Here is a 16,944-nt window from a genome sequence, read left to right on the forward strand (position 1 = left end):
ATTTTCGGTCCAAAGGACTTGCAATTTAATAATACAGTGTAATGTCGAATACCACCTTTGTTGTAGTGTCAAAAAGACAAAAGTTCATTTCTTATTAATCTCCGCAGCGTATGTGTGTCATCAAATGACTATCGGATCAGCTTTTTTAACTGATGAATAAAAACAGCAATTTTCGTAGTGGTACAGAAATACATGTAGAAGAGTAAAGGGTTCACGTCATAATATGAAAGTTTAATCAAATGCTTTTCTTGTATTTTATGTAGTAAGTGTTATTCGATGTGTATTTTATAAAACTTATGATATAATCGAACTAATATTGTATTTATTATTCATATAATTCAATTGACAGATCATGATGCGAGTAATCATAAGTTTGTATGTCATCAATTTAAGAAAAGGTACTTTACAATGATAAACTACATCGTTGTTTATTCTTAAAACCAATTTTAATACTTACTCAACACTTGTTTGAGTATATATTTTACACAATATATAGCTGCTTTTTTTTTTTTAGATAATAATGAATTAAAAAGGCAGTAGCGCCAAAAGATCTTTTCCGTCAAATAATGTTTTAAATCCTATAAGTTGTACTTCTTTTTCCGACGTTTACCGCAAACAAATACATCCCAGATCCGCTGATCTTGTACCTCAACTAAAAGCGTCAGTAAACTTCCGGATAAAACGGTTAATCCTAATAGCCAAAACCACCTACTTGGATCCTCCTCCACTAACTGCCTCCATATTGTATTCCATATCAGAGCACCAGCGTTTCCACCTGCGCCCACTAATCCCGCTACAACACCAATGTGTAATGGGAGGACATAAGGAACGATAGCATAAGTTGTCCCTTCGGACATTTGTACGAACACGCTGAAAAATATCATGGCAGCAATGGCATTGGGTATAGTAGTCATAGTACTAAAGATAATCAGCATTGTACCCTCGCCTACAAGACAAGTGAAATGGGCTGTCAGACGACCCGCAATGCCTAAATGTTGACGCAAAACATCAGAATAAATCCCACCCATTGCTCTAGCAAAGAGATTCATTAGACCAAATAAGGATGCAACCAAACTAGCTGTATCCTGATCAAGAATGCTGCATTCGTTAGATTCGTCCAGTCGGACAAGAATTGGTGTAGTCATGTTTGTTGTATTAAATTGATTATTGATATCGTTCAAACAGTCCTCCTTTTTAAATCTATATAGAAAATAAAGGTTCATAACGGTATTGACAGCTATTTCTACTCCAAAACACATTCCGTACTGCATCACCAAAACCACCATCGTCACAGCTGCCCAAAACTTACCAACTAGGCTGGTCGGCTCTTTATTTTCATCGATCTGTTCTATTGGAGACGTCTGTACTTCCAGTTTGTCTACATTTGTTTCCTTTTCGACTAAAAATAAATGTCAGTTTGTATTTGAGTACTATGTAAATAAAAGCAACAGTAAGTTATTGTATGTAGTTAAAACAATTGTTAATTTCCTAATGCATGTAAAGCAAAACTTTGGTTAGCTTGCTTGCTTTGTTTGTATAATGTACAATCATATTAGGATAACTCCCAATTTAATTCAAATATTATATATACAGGTTAAACAATGCCTCTAAATATTGTTTAAAGATGTCAATCTTATTTAGAAAGCTTACATAAACAATAATACAAACAAAGCAAGCAAGCCAACCAAAGTTTTACTTTGCAAGCATTAAGAAATCAGCTGTAAATAATTTAAAAAAACAACTTAACAATACAAATAAAAAGCTATAACATTTGACTATTCCAGAGGAAGACCGAACCAATAGATAACTATAACATGTATAATTCACTGGTTTAGAATATATCTTCTGAACTGGTATGATTCTGGTGTGTGTTTGCATCGATTTTATGTCTATTTGTTATAAACAGCCTCGATTAGCTCGTGATAGTGCGTTCACCTCGAGTGCGAGATGTTGTGGGTTCGACCCCCGGCCGGCTCAAACCACAAAGACTTTGAAATTGGTATTTGCCGATTATCCACTAAGCACGCGCATTACGGAGCACGAGAACAGACTGATAGGCTCTGAGTTAGAAAAATGTGTCCGGATAAGGTGACATGTTTCCCTGAGGAATATTGCCTTGTGAGCTAGCACGTTAAATATCCGGCTCAATGTTCCGGTCAAGCACAAAGCAGAGAAAATATTCATATTACATTTACATGGGCTGGTCCTGAATACAAGTATGCATATCAATTTATCGCTGTACGTAAGTATCCATTCATCTTTATCATATTCACCAATTTGTAATACTAGTAAATGATAATGACAAAGTCATTTGAGATAATTAGCAACCTCAAGTATATCTGAAGGACTTGAAATAGAGTTCCCCAAAAAGGGCAAGCTTCCCATTATATGCTAGGGATCATTACTTTTAAAGTTTCACATAACTCTACAAACGAGATATCTGACAAATGGAGACGTTTAGCATGCAAATAAAACACATTCAAATCAAAATAAATTTCCATATCTCCGCAGCAACATTTTTTCATGGTCATTTTATGGTATTCCGTCATGACAGGAACATCGTGTTATAGCTTGCAAAAAACCCTAATTCAAAGCAAACAGAATTTCATTATCTCCGCAACAACATTTCATATGCATTTCATGGTATTCCGATTCTCGTGCTTTACTTGCAAAATTTAAAAAAGTAACACGAATAGTAAGCGTCGGGCAAAAGCCAGGCAAAATGACTGACAGTTATAAGACAGAATAACAATATTCTTAATTTCAAAACACGCGCGTTTCGTTTACAAAAGACTCATAAATGACGCCGAAATCACAAAAATTAAAAGGCCAAATGAAGTACCAATTTGAATATTGTTTAGGACCCCAGAAATACAGCTTTTGTCATATATTTAACGTGGGGACGAACATCCTTGGTATTTTGAAAAATAATTAAAGTTTTGTAAAAAGTTATATCTCAAAAATACTAAACTCCGAGGAAAATTCAAAACAGAAAGTCCCTAATCAAATGGCTAAATTTAAAGCTCAAACACAACGAATGGACAAGAACTGTCATATTCCTGACTTAGTACAGGCATTTTCTTATTTTCAAATTAGGTAAACAGTGAATGTATAATTATGACAACGTCAATGATAATTCATGCACTGTTGAAATCCATTATTATTTTTATCAAATCTTTTTATTTATCAAAAGGTGTTATCGTATATATTATATAATTTCTGTTTACTAGATCAGGTTTTTCTAAGGCATCATTCAAATTTAAAGACAGGTCTCTGTTTAAAATAAACTTAGACTTGAGTGATTGTTATTTGTTTAAAGTCTGGTAACACTAACTGCATACAGAATGAGGACAAGGAGAAGTCAAACAATAGATCTAATAGCAAAGTTCTGCATAGTGCGTTCACCTTACCTTCTAAAAACGCGGGACTTTGTTTTTGAAACTACGTCATCGATAATAATAGAAATATTATAGTGTGGAAAAATAAAACATCAACGAATAACTTCGGTTAATTCTTATTTTCATCAAACCTTAAAAATCAAAGTATATGATGTTCTACGTGATAATTTATGTAATTTCAAGGATTTATTGTTACTGACAGTATATTTTCCCGACAACTAAGTACATGTTCAATTGAAAGCAGAAAGATTAGTAACTTGGTTGCCCGTATTTGCTAGTCTGGAAGTTATATATTTATCAATACCGAAATATGCAATCCTTAATGACCTGACAATAGTATCGTAACTAGAGAGCATTATGACTTTGCATGTATAGACGAGCAATGCTGAATAATCTAAATTATTTTGCTTTTCCAAGATTATATTCTTTTATGTGTATGGCTTTGATTTTCCAAAAATCTTTGGAACACCGGGCATTTTCCCTCTCAAAGCCTGTTGTATATGGTCATTTCGGGGAAAAAATATTTTATATTTTACTTTTATATATTTTATATTTTTTCTATATCTTACCTTCCTTTGGCATCTCTACTGTCTTTGAGTCATTTTTATATCCTAAATTCGCAACACCTTGTGTTTCATTTTTTTTCTTTTCTGGTAATTTTGCAGATGGTGGCAATGTACGGTTTTCCCAAAGTCCTTGTGGACAATCATCAGAAGTGAACAGTATTAAAATCCCTGGAAAAAACCACACACACTGTTTTAGTGGAAAGATCTACGTTCCATTTACTAATAGTTTTGTACATTTACAAATTGATAGTTTTGCACATGCTTCTCATGTTGAAATCGAGAGTAACGTCAAAATGTCTATAATTAATTTTTTTTTGTCTACCAACTGGTCTTACATTTTTCATGCACTTCCAGAATGAGTACCAATTATACGTTGTCTTGTTTTTTGTGGTGTTTTTCTTATTGTTTTATTGTTGTTGCATTGTCTTTAGTTTTGTATTCTTATAGACTGCTGTTGGTCTTTTGTCGATCTTCGTTTTATGCCATGGCGTTGTCAGTTTATTTACGACTTACGATTTTCATATTATTTTGGTATCTCCAGCCTCTCTTTTTGAGTAAGTTAATTTTTTCAAAACTGAACAGTAAACAAACTGGGAAGACAGCTGAAAAAGTATGCTTACAAATTGAAAAAGAGGGAACTTTTCATGCATTTTCGTACATGTCCGATGTCACAATGCTCATGTTATTACGCCGAGGTTAGAGCCTATTACTTTTTTATTTTAAATGAAAAAACTTACGTTTTGTGGTAAACTCTACTATCAGATTATAGTCTTTATATCCCGTTGATACGATAATATGTATGACATAAAAATATTAAATTAACTGTGAACGAGGTCCGGTATCGATATACCTCTTTAGGTCAATAGTTATCAAAGGTACCAGGATTATAATTTAGTACGCCAGTCTGTTTTTCCTTTTCATTTTTAGCCATAGCGTTGTCATTCTATTTTCTTTTAAAGAGCATTTAGGACCCAAAATTCCAAAAAACATGATTCTTTACAAATCAGATTGTTTGAAATATACTCAATGATAACTTTACAAAATAGTCAAAGAAATCATATGTGTTGTTATTGTTTTACGGAATAGTGCGTTCACCCGTTCAAACTTCATTCGCCTATGCAAACATGTATATAAAACTACACTATATCATAATTTGTAGAGCCTACCTATGAGAACACAGATAACGGAAGGTATGACGACTGCTATCTTCCATGCCAGGAATTCGTCTGCTCCAAATACTTCCATTAACCGAAATAATCCCGGCATCAAAATAAAAGTAAATCCTCCCCCTAGATTTCCCCATCCGGCAGCTATTGCGTTAGCAGTTCCTACTATCTTCGAACTAAACATTGCAGTTGTCCAGAACTGACACGGAACGAATGTTCCACCTAATATTCCAACGAATAATCGCAATATAATCAGACCTGTGCCACTTTTAATTAAGCCCGCTAGTGCCATTGGTACAGCACCAGTAATTAGAAGACAAGACATTGTTTTTCGTGGTCCATATTTGTCACACATCGGTCCGATAATTACCCTAACAGCTACGGTAGCAGCAACACTAGCAATGCCTGAGTTAGCAAGGTCTGTTTTTGATAACTTGAGTTCTTTTCTTATTGTGGGGAGTAATGGTTGTAACCCAAACCATGAAGTGAAAGCGATGAAAAAACAAAACCACGACGAATGGAAACTTCGCATGTATGGACGAGCAATGCTGAATAATCTGAATTGTTTTGCTTTTCCAAGATCATCTTCCTCAATATGTTTGGCTTGTATTTTCCCGAGAACTTTGGTACAGCAAGGCATTATTCCCGCTCAAAGTCTGTAACATAAATTTAAGAAATTATGTAAATTATAGTAAGAATCTGAAACAGTCTAGTAAGATTTTGTATGTATACCTGCTGATTATAACGCACTGGTTAATCCGTTATGATCATCAAGCAGAAAGTTATCGGTCACGATCTTTGTTGAAAAATGAAAATTTTGAGAGAAAATACATTTATTTGTAATAATTGTCATCTAAATGTAGAAAATTGTGTGTTTCATCTTTGTATTTTTTACAACAACAAAATACTTCTGTCTGATTTAAATTGTGTTCAACTTTGCCATGAGAGCGGAGATAACTCAGATATTATTTTTTTTAAAGAATAACATATGTAGCAAGGAAACGAGGCCCGTTACCCCAATTTTTATTTTTATTTTGATAAAGCATATTATACGAGCTATCTTTTCATATTTCATCTAAAAATAATATCGGTTAGTTTTCTTTCTTTTTAATACACAAAATTGTTTTTTTCATGAACTTTCCTTACAATGTTTGACAATTTTGCCAAACATATAGCCTAGTGTGACCCATACTTTTTATTATATTTTTGAATAAAACATAATATAAATAGTTATCAAAGGTACCAGGCTTATAATTTAATACTCCAGACACGCGTTTCGTCTACATAAGTCTCATCAAAACAGTTAAAAAGCCAAACAAATACAAAATTAAAGAGCAATGATGACCCCAAATTCCAAATAGGTGTGCCAAATACTGCTAAGGTTATCTATGCCTGAGTTACGAAAATCCTTAGTATTTTGAATAATTCATACATTTGCAAACAGTAAATTTTAAACAAATTGACCAAATAATTGATATTCATGTCAACATCGAAGTGTGGTCTACTGAGATGCTGATACCCTCGGGGAAGAAACGCCCACCAGTAGTGGCATCGACTTAGTTGTATAAATAGTTATCAAAGATACCAGGCTTAAAATTTAATTCGCAAGACGCTCGTTTTGTCAACATATAAACTACATTTTGGGAAATTATCAAAAAATATCTATCTTTTGATTGCAAAATACATTTTTATGATACAGAGGGTGAAAGCCATTTTGTATGTGTTAATTTTATTTGCGACTGTTTAATATTCCTGCATGTCTACTGTGAAATTAGACACAAATAGCTTTCATCATTTCTGAAATTGAATCTAGAATCCGTAGTATGAAAATCTAGATATTCATTGTTAACCCTGTTGCACTGCTATCATAACTAATTTATTTCATAAAAAGCACTTGTCATTTTGCGGTGTAGAATTCCCATTTTATTTACGCATTTATCGTACGGTACTAAATATATATCAGGTAACAGGATACAAAAACGAACACTTTTATTTTTTCATTTGTTAAATGCAGGCGATTTGATATGTTTTTAATCATTAAGATTAATTCGATAGGTAGAAAAAGAAAAGAAAAAAAGGACCATAAATCTAAACCACCAACAAATATCGAAACGTCACTATAGAGTAAAAAAATAGGAGGCTATAAAATATCTGTTAAAAGTACTTACAATGGGGTTTCTTGTCTTAATTTTGTTTAAATTTCAACAATGAATAAGAAGAAATTAATATTAGTAAATAGGGTATGGAAGAAGTTGAGAGGTTGCCGGTGGATTTCAAAAATATTTCCCACTTAGATTATCGAGTCTGTCCAGTGTATTGTGTATTATCGATATTATCAACATCGCCATGTCTACTATATCGTGTCATTATTGTGTCAGTATCTATAGTAGAAATTTCGATGATGATAGAAGCGAGTCAACATCGTGTTCATATTGGGTACCAAGTCTATAACTTTGTGCTTACATCACCGACCGTGCTAGGACTTTATAACCAGTCAAGGTCGTTAAAAACGTCCATAACATCACGATGTTGTAAATAGTGAATCAAAATTTTGTTAATATTGTTAACCGATTCATACTTTTCTGTTTGCATCGTAGACATAACAATGTTGATAATATCGTGTCAATATCGTATTTATATTGTATTTGAGTTTTTACCGTTATTTTATATCGTTCACATTGTCAACATCGCGATGATGAAAATATCGTGTCAAATCGTTTATGTTGAAAACCGAGTCAATACGCCTTTGTTAAAATTACATTGTCGTCAACATCGCGATTTTGATAATATCGAATGAACCTTGTGTTTATATTGTATACCGAGACTTTGTGTTAACATCGTTCATATCGTCACCATCGTTTCAGCATCGTTTTTATAATGAAAACTGAGTCTATGTGTTTACACCGTTTGCTTCCTCAAGATCGCGATGTTAACAATATTATTTCAACATCGTGTTTATATTGTATACAGAGACTATACCAAATAACAACTCAATTTTGTCATTTTATGGGGGATTTTTTGCTGTTTTTATCTCTTCTACATTTCTCTTTAACTCGTAGCAACTTAGAGCCTAACAAATGATATACATGATGTTGACACGATATCAGATATCGTTAACACAGCAATGTAAACGACGTAAACACGATATTGGGATAAAATACGCAACCGACGGTCTTTATCAATGGATGAAACTATACAAAATATGTCAAGCTATAATTTACCGTACAAAATTGAGAATGGAAATTGGAAATGAGTCAAAGAGACCACAACCCAACCATAGAGCAGACAACAGACAACAACCGAAGGCCACCAATGGGTCTTCAATACAGCGAGAATCTCCGCACCCGGAGGAGTCCTTTAGCTGGCACAAATATGTATACTAGTTCAGTGACAATGGACGTCATACTGAACTCCGAATTATACACAAGAAACTAAGATTAAAATCAGTCAAAAGACTATCAAAGGCCAGAGGCTCCCTTTGTTTGGGACAGGCCCAAAGATGCAGCGAGGTTGAACATGTTTTTGAGATCTCAACCCTCACCCTATACATATATGCAATGTAGTAAAAACAAACACACAGCAATATACACAGTGAAACTCCGAGTCAGAATAGGTAACAAAAGAAACTAAACAAAATTACAATAATACATGAATTAACAAAGGACTGCTAGCAGCTACTTACATGCCAGCCCCAGGCCTCAATTACAGCCGATTTCATTGAGTGTGTAATGAAAGGTAGAATCCTTGGTTAGCTTGCTTGATAGCTGAGCCGTTAAGTCGATATTATGTAAGGTATCCTACCCTTCTTTCGAATTAGTCTAGACTTACAGACATGTAATTTGGCTATACTCGGACTTGTCTACTTTTAAAGGATGGCAGTTTACCTAACCTGCAATCGACTGCAAACTGATTGAAAGATTATGTCTTCATCACTCGAATATCAAGCACAATTCCTACCCACTTTTATAACACTTATTCTAACATAATGAATATTATGATGTTCTTACTTATAGTTCAGATCCTGATAAACATTTTACACATTCAGTACAGATAGACGTGTTTCTGTGTCAGTTTTCTTGTTTTCGAGGCAGAAATGTTTTTTAATGACATTATACATGTTTAAAGAGCTCAAAATATTTACGTTCCGGAGAGTGGTAACTTCATCTGAAATTTCACGCCGTGAAATTAGTGCACAGGTACAATACATAACTATGCAACAAACCTGTTCAACTACTTTTACAAGGCGAAAAAGAAAGTCGAATTGTGAAGCCCTTAAACAATACATTTTTAATCTGAGCATGCAAATTGAAGATTATGTTTTATATATTTCAATTAACATATTTGCAGAACAAAAACATTTATTTTGAGAATCCCAGACACTATATTAGTTTTCACTTTTTCCACTAATTCCACGTGTTTTCAAGTGATAGTAAACTCGCAGTAGCCCACAAAGCAATGTAGTTCATTGAGTCGATTGGTCAGTTTTTCAAGGACATCATTGGCCTTGTGTTTGGAAAATTGATATGCAAATATATTCTGACGTCAGGAGTTCTCGACTTGTTCACCATTAGAGCGAAAAATATAACGTCCGTCGTTATGACATAACTGCTTATGTAAATAAACTCATCATAGATATCAGGAATAAATTAAGTATATACGCCAGACGCGCGTTTCGTCTACAAAAGATTCATCAGTGACGCTCGAATCCAAAAAAAATGCATCTCAGTTTGTATATTATGTATCTCTCAGATATTTCCAACCATAGATGTAATAAAGTAACAAACACAATTTCACTTCAAAAGCTAACCAAACCTTTCAACAGACTTACTCCAAAGGGATATAGTTACGATACTATTGTCAAGTAATTAAGGATTGCATATTTTTGTATTAATATTGATTCCCTTATAGGGTCTTTGCATCGGCAATATACATATTTATTCTAAAACCAGTTGTTAGCATGATACGGGTTATGTTTTCGTTTATCTTATGATGGTATGATACTAAACCCCTAACGGGAGGGATTTTACGTGATTTTCATATGATGAAGACATAATATGTCAATCAGTTTAATTGAGGTCTGGAGCTGGCATGTCAGTAACTACTATAAGTCGTGTGATGACTTATTCATCATTGTCATTTTGCTTAGTTTCTTCTATCACCTATTCTGACATCGGACTCGGACTTCTTTCAAACTGAGTTTAGCTACTGTGCGTATTGCTATGTGTTTCTTTATTCTACATCAGGTAGAGGTATAGGGGAGGGTTGAGATCTCACAAAACATGTTTAACCCCGCCTCAGTTTTGCGCCTGTCCCATGTAAGAAGCCTCTAGCCTTTGTGAGTCTTGTATGGTTTTTTTAATTTTAGTTTACTTTTGAATTTTTCATATTTGTTTTTTCTAATATTTTGGTTTAGAGAACTTTTAGGTTTAGTGTACTTTCACAACTTATTAGTAGAAGAACTATTAATTTCAGCTTCTCCACTTGAAACCTTAAGTTAAATAGCTTCTCTGTAAGCAGCAACCCTCATTATAGAAAACGCAAGCCCTGGAATATCGTTTCAACTGGGAGATATATACTCAATATGCAGGTGCTGCTGGGATGTTGATACATAGAAATGAAAAGCTCACAATTTAACAACTAAAGACAAATTTTGAATTTTAAAAAGTACTTATCATCAAGAAAATTTAAGAAGGAGCACGCATTTTAGTTGAATATTTTTTTTCTTGTCTACTCAAAACTCGTAATGCCGTTTTCAAATATTATATTCTCAAACGCTCGAATTATAAAATGGTGAAAATCATAGCAAATAGCATTAGCAAATAGCAATGAAAACGGATATAAAGTATAGAAAATTGTGCAAACATTTTCATTTATATATGAAAAAAAGCATTTTTTATGTTGCATTAAAGTAATAATGATAATTTGCAGTACCTTTGTGATGAAACTCCTTGTGATAAAACCAATCAGGAAGTAATCGTTAATATATATAATGCATTCGTTTTAAAGTGACAAACATTGATACTGTTATTTACAGATGTGAAGATATGTTTGATAGGGTAAAATGAGACTTACATTATTCGTTTTAACGACGCATTAAAAAGTGTGTTTACTTAGTATGTTTGATAGCATTCCGCAAGATATTTGGGAGTTTAATTTCCTTTACTCTTTATATAAATATCCTCGGTGTACAATTTTTAGAAAATGATGAATACTAATTGCTTTGAACTTTTATAAGTTTAATTCTGCACTATTAAATCATTTTTTTTAATTTTCTGTTCCGTCATCTTGGCTCCGGTTTTTAAATGTCTCAACTGCATAGCAAGTGCGTAAAACATTGGCATTGAAATAATGATTGAAGAGACTACATTCGTCCTTGTATTTCATTCATGAATATTTTCTTTTACGTTTAGCTTAATAAGAGACAAAGGTAGTTACAAAGTGTAATTAACGATTTTCAAAACTAACAATTCTTATATATAAAAAAGAAGATGTGGTATGATTACCAATGAGACAACTGTCCACAAGAGACCAAAATGACACATACATTAACAACTATAGGTCACCATACGGCCGTCAACAATGAACAAAGCCCATACCGCATAGTCACCTATAAAAGGCCCCGATATGACAATGTAAAACAATTCAAACGAGAAAACTAAAGAAAAACAAATATGTAACACATAAACATATATAGTCCATTTTAATATAAATTAAGAAACTATATTTATAAATTATAACAAAACTATGGTTTCAACTCCCGAAGGCAAAGTTGATCTTTGACTTCGATCATGGATTTGTCATTTTTTGTCCTTTTTGGTCATTCAGATTTTCAACTGTTTTGGTTCTTATAATCTTGGCTCAAACATATTTGGATGATGGTAAAGAAATGCTTCGGATGCATAGAATATATTTGTTGTTCTTAATTTTTGAACATTGATAAAATACTGTTGCCTAAACTTTCGCATTATATTAATAAAGTATGTTTGGTCCATTGCAGTCAACAAATGTAATATCTTTTTTGTATCAATAAGCTAGAATGTACATAAGGTTGTAATTATTGAGCAATTTGTCACAGAGAGAAATCCATATGTTATTAACGAACGCATCAATGTGTGTGCATGTTTATTCAGGGATTGGCTAGACGTACAAGAACTGATATGAGTCTCTCACTATTGGTTGGTTTAACTTGGACAAGTTTATTTGTCGCAGGTTACATGTCCTCGAACAAATTGTCATTAGCCACAGCGAACAATTTCGTTTCGGAGCCTCGTACGTAGACTTTTCAAACTAGTTATAAGGTGTTTGAATTATCAGAACAACTATTTTGCATCGAATTTTACAAATGACTGTGTTGATTTACTCTACAAATGAACTTGATTTTGGACAGATGTTGTGTAGCGAACCATGTCCGTCGCAGCGTATATGGAAGTGAATAGTTAGCAGCACCATTTTTTAAATAGAAATTAAGTAAATGACACCAACGCATGCATGCAGGTTAGGAAGATACATAAAATAGTTCAGCCTCATCGTGCATGGATTGTTGCATCAGATTTTCCGTATTTTGGAAAGCATGAAATTTTCAAAGAATTTCTGCTATTTATTTCACAATTTGAACACTGATTTCAATCTGTGCTTATTGTGCGAAATATTTTACCGATCCGTGTCTTCACGCAATCTCTTCATCTTACTAATTGTCCGACATTCACGATGAATTCTGGTGCAATTTACTATGCATAAACATGCGTGTTTTCCCTGGATCATTTACCGATAAAGATTTCTGTAATATTCAATATTTTACTGTTATGCGAAAACGAATTCGATCTGGATTTTCAGCAAAAACAAAACGTTATCATTTTTTATTCGTTATTTTCGGTTACAAATTTTGCAAAACATTTTCCCTCTCCTCAGTGATAATGGGAAATACTTTTAAAATCATCTTTTCGTTTGTTCAAACTTGTTATTTGTTATATATTTATTTTGTACCACTATTTCTCATAAAGAAGCCTAAATAAAGATATATATAATCTCAATGAATTTAATTAATTGTGTGTTTACTTGACAATATCAGGGTACCAGTATCTATATTGCTAGACCCCTTTCCATCTCGTACTTTGAATGTTTGACCAATTTAGTATAATATTAAATATACTTGTATTTCAAAATTATCATGGGGCGTAATTTATATGCTAGCATATGTAAATGGGTAAAACTGTAATTGTTTTAGATGTGTTTGTGTTGTATTTTCGTAGTACTTTTTATAACAAATTCACTAAAAATAAGAAGGAAAATTTAAATCAAGTGAAATAATATTGAAGACCGTATTTAAATCTTAATAAATACATTCTATAATAATGTTTATTTTTAGTTCAGGTAAATGACCTTTCATCGTTTTAAAGTTTGTTATCAGGAAGTTTAAAATAAATGGAGAAAATATGGAGTCCTTTGATGCATTGAAAAGCGTTCTGAATTCATTTACAGGGAAAGTCTGTACTAAAAAGGATATCAATACGGCACTTGAGCTGCTGGGTAAATCCATCAACGACTATACCAAAACTCTGGAAAAAAAGAGAATACTACGTTATATCGACGTGAATGATGTGGATCCAAAATGGACAGTCATTGGGTCTGGTCATTTTGGATACGTATACGCCAGCAAATATGGGGGATCGAAGGTTGCTATCAAAATATTCAAAGACGAATCAAAATCAAAGATTCGAGAGGGAAAGATACTGCAGGACTTGAGCCATGAAAATATCATAGCATTTCGAGGAATTGGATACATCTCACAATCAAAAGCGAAAGAAAAAAAATTACAAGTAAGTGATTCAAATAATGAGGAAATGATGTTTCTAGTCATGGAGTATATAGATCAAAACCTGTTAAAGTACGTAGATGGGATGAGAGTTCATGAAAGAAAAGGACTGCGTTACGATATGGTTTGGAGTATTGGACAGCAGATTATTAGTGCATTAAACTATCTTCACAATTTGAACATTGCTCATAGAGATCTAAAACCGGATAACATTCTTTTGGAGGTAGGACCGAGAAGAATCGTCGTTAAGCTGGCAGACTTTGGGCTTGCAACTCACGGCAATGAAATAAACACAAATCCTCCACGTGATGAAAGAATGCCTTCATGTATCACTGGGTCCAGAGCCAGTTCAAGCGTTGCAAATATACGATGGGGTGCACCTGAACTATTTGAAGAAACCCTAGGTCGGGAACGGTCATTAGAAGATTATAAAAAATCGGATATATATTGCTTTGGGAATGTACTTACATTCATGTTGACCGGAGAACGACCTTATAGCAAAATGTCAACCAACGCACTATATGACACTGAGGATCATACGGATAACATATCAACTCCAGATTTACCGAAAACTCTATCTGGTCATTTGATGGATGCGATCATTGAGTGCCACAAAGAGATTCCAAAAGAAAGACCGAAAGCTTCAAACGTTTTGAAAGATTTCTTCAGTTTGGAAAATAATCCGTATCTTTTGCAGACTAACTCGGAAACTGAAGCAGATTTTTTCAGTTGTGGATTCATGGAGAAGACAGATATATTTGTTGCCGACTCATGTACTAACAGAGAGGCGTCACAGATGGGTTTCAATGATTCTGGAATCAGACCTACAGGATACGACCATTTGGATTTAAATTGTGTCATTGAAGTAAAACATGCGCCATATCGAGACAGACCAGATGAATGGGATCTTAATAAAGAATATACGGATAATTTGGACGAATTTATAACAATGGCAAAAAAGAAAGTAATAGATAACAATCCTACTGTAGCTTTGAAGGAGTTGACATTTGCAAGACCCGGTGAAGACGAAAATCAACTTATTGAATTCAAATTTAAAGAGTCTGATTATATTCACCACAGGGCTATGAGAAAAATATGGATTGATTTTTCAAATCAGCAAAAGGCTGAAGAACTTCCCTCGAAATCAAATGTACATCCATATTTTAGTAACACGTTTGGTCTTCATGTTGCAGTCCTTACAGATGAAGGTCCTGACAAACCACAGAAATTTTTATTTCCTCGTCGTGCTCAAAGAGAGGGAATGGCTGCACCAGGGAAATTCACTTGTGGTGCCGTCGAAAGTGCATCGAAACCAGACTACAATTTACACAACGGTAAAACGTGTGTTGATTTAGTAAATACCGCAGCGCGTGGACTGAAAGAGGAACTCGGACTAGAACTCTCAGGAAGTGACTTAGATGCTATTTGCTTAACCACGGTTTACCTAAAATTTGACACCCATGAATGGGGACTATGTGGTTTTGTCGATTTGAAAGATAAAAGAATAGACCCAAAGCATAGAATAAGTGCCAATAGTTTGAAAGATATATTTAGCACTGGACCAAAAGATAAATTTGAACACCAAACGCTAAAGTTTATAGATTTTGATTTAAAAACAATGGTTGAATTCGTTTTCAATAACCATGAAGACTTTGCAAGCTCTGCAAAACTTGTAGTTGTGAAAGTTTTGCAAGCCTTCTATGGGTGGCAACGAGTACAACAAGAGTTTGAAATTATGCGCCATGGGAAATAGAACTTTTAATTTAATCGTGTATATTTCAATGTACTTTCGTTTTAATGGATACACAAATTCGTAAAACAAATCATGTTATAACACTCTATCTGAATTTAGTTTAATATAAAAAAAAATGGAGATTTGCTTGCCTGTAAAATAACTAGTTAACTGTAGATATATATCTGTTTCTTTTTCAACAACATACCTCTCCTCCAGATTTTTTAAGATTTGCATTTTTGTACACATTTCAACAAATACTACGTATTGTGAACGAACAGAATTCCGAGCAAGACAAGTATTAAATAGATAACATTTTGTATATCAACATGTATATACACTTCATGATACTCATAAGTATACACCCTTTATTCTTCCGAACAGATTTTTTTTTTATCAGGGAACCTAGAGAGTCGGTTTGCCCTTGGTAACTTTTTTTTAAACGAAGCCTCCAAGTACGGAGTCCGGCAAACAAATATTGCCATCATGTCCTATTCATTTTCACCGCCTGCGAAGTTATTGTGTAGGAAGGTGGTAAATTCTAGAGTGTCTGCTTTAAGGAAATCACACTATTGTTTATACGAATCGATTCGCTCTCGGCGCCGCTATAGTGTCGTGACTGTATTATGACGTCGCCGTTTTCGAGTCCGTCGCAAAGGCTGCTAATTTATAAAAATAGTGAGCCGCTCAAAGGGACGTTCCACTAAAGCAGGAAAATGATAATGAACATATCATGTTTTTCACAACTGTGATAATTAGATTAAAAATACATTTCCATAAGGAAGGGTCTGATTGTATTGGGGTTTACGGAATACAGAATAATGGTTAATACTGCAGAATAAATTGCAAAAAAAAAGAAGAAAAGATAAGAGAATGATGAGGTGCTAAAATATAAAGAATAAAAAATATTGGTAACACAAACTAAATATTAATAAATGAATGACCCTCTATCCAGACCCTTATGATAAAAAGAACATATCAATTCAAAACACATAATCATCATGCATAATCAACACTAAGAACGTTGGAAATTCATAGCATATTCAATATAATTTAGTACCCTCTCGAACCATTTTCTCGAAAACAAAGTCGGTAACATATACTTTTTTTCGGCAGCGTATCGTCGCGATGTGGTATGTAGGGTTCAGTGTATATTTCCGGGGGGAGGGGAGGGGAGGGGGATATTAATAGATCAAGAGTAACAGCATGTTAGCGTATAGCTTCTGGAATCTGTAGTTTTCTTTTCATCAGAGTGTTGTAAAAAAGAACA

General features: G+C 33.7%; 2 protein-coding genes across 2 annotated transcripts; one reads left to right on the top strand and one right to left on the bottom strand.

Moving 5' to 3' along the window:
* Positions 1-305: 305 nt before the first annotated feature.
* On the bottom strand, positions 306-11,190 carry LOC139481420 (uncharacterized). Its single transcript, XM_071264742.1, has 4 exons — positions 11,062-11,190; positions 5,131-5,786; positions 3,968-4,132; positions 306-1,399 (listed from the first exon to the last, which is right to left on the bottom strand). Exons 2-4 carry the CDS (start codon positions 5,768-5,770, stop codon positions 579-581), a joined length of 1,626 nt encoding a protein of 541 aa, XP_071120843.1. The 5' UTR covers positions 5,771-5,786; positions 11,062-11,190; the 3' UTR covers positions 306-578.
* Positions 11,191-13,537: 2,347 nt separating this feature from the next.
* LOC139481421 (uncharacterized) lies at positions 13,538-16,002 on the top strand. The gene has a single exon (XM_071264743.1). The coding sequence runs from the start codon at positions 13,563-13,565 to the stop codon at positions 15,693-15,695; it is 2,133 nt and encodes a 710-aa protein (XP_071120844.1). The 5' UTR covers positions 13,538-13,562; the 3' UTR covers positions 15,696-16,002.
* Positions 16,003-16,944: the final 942 nt, after the last annotated feature.

This window comes from Mytilus edulis, chromosome 7 (assembly GCF_963676685.1).
Source record: "Mytilus edulis chromosome 7, xbMytEdul2.2, whole genome shotgun sequence".
NCBI classification, from domain to species: Eukaryota; Metazoa; Mollusca; class Bivalvia; order Mytilida; family Mytilidae; genus Mytilus; species Mytilus edulis.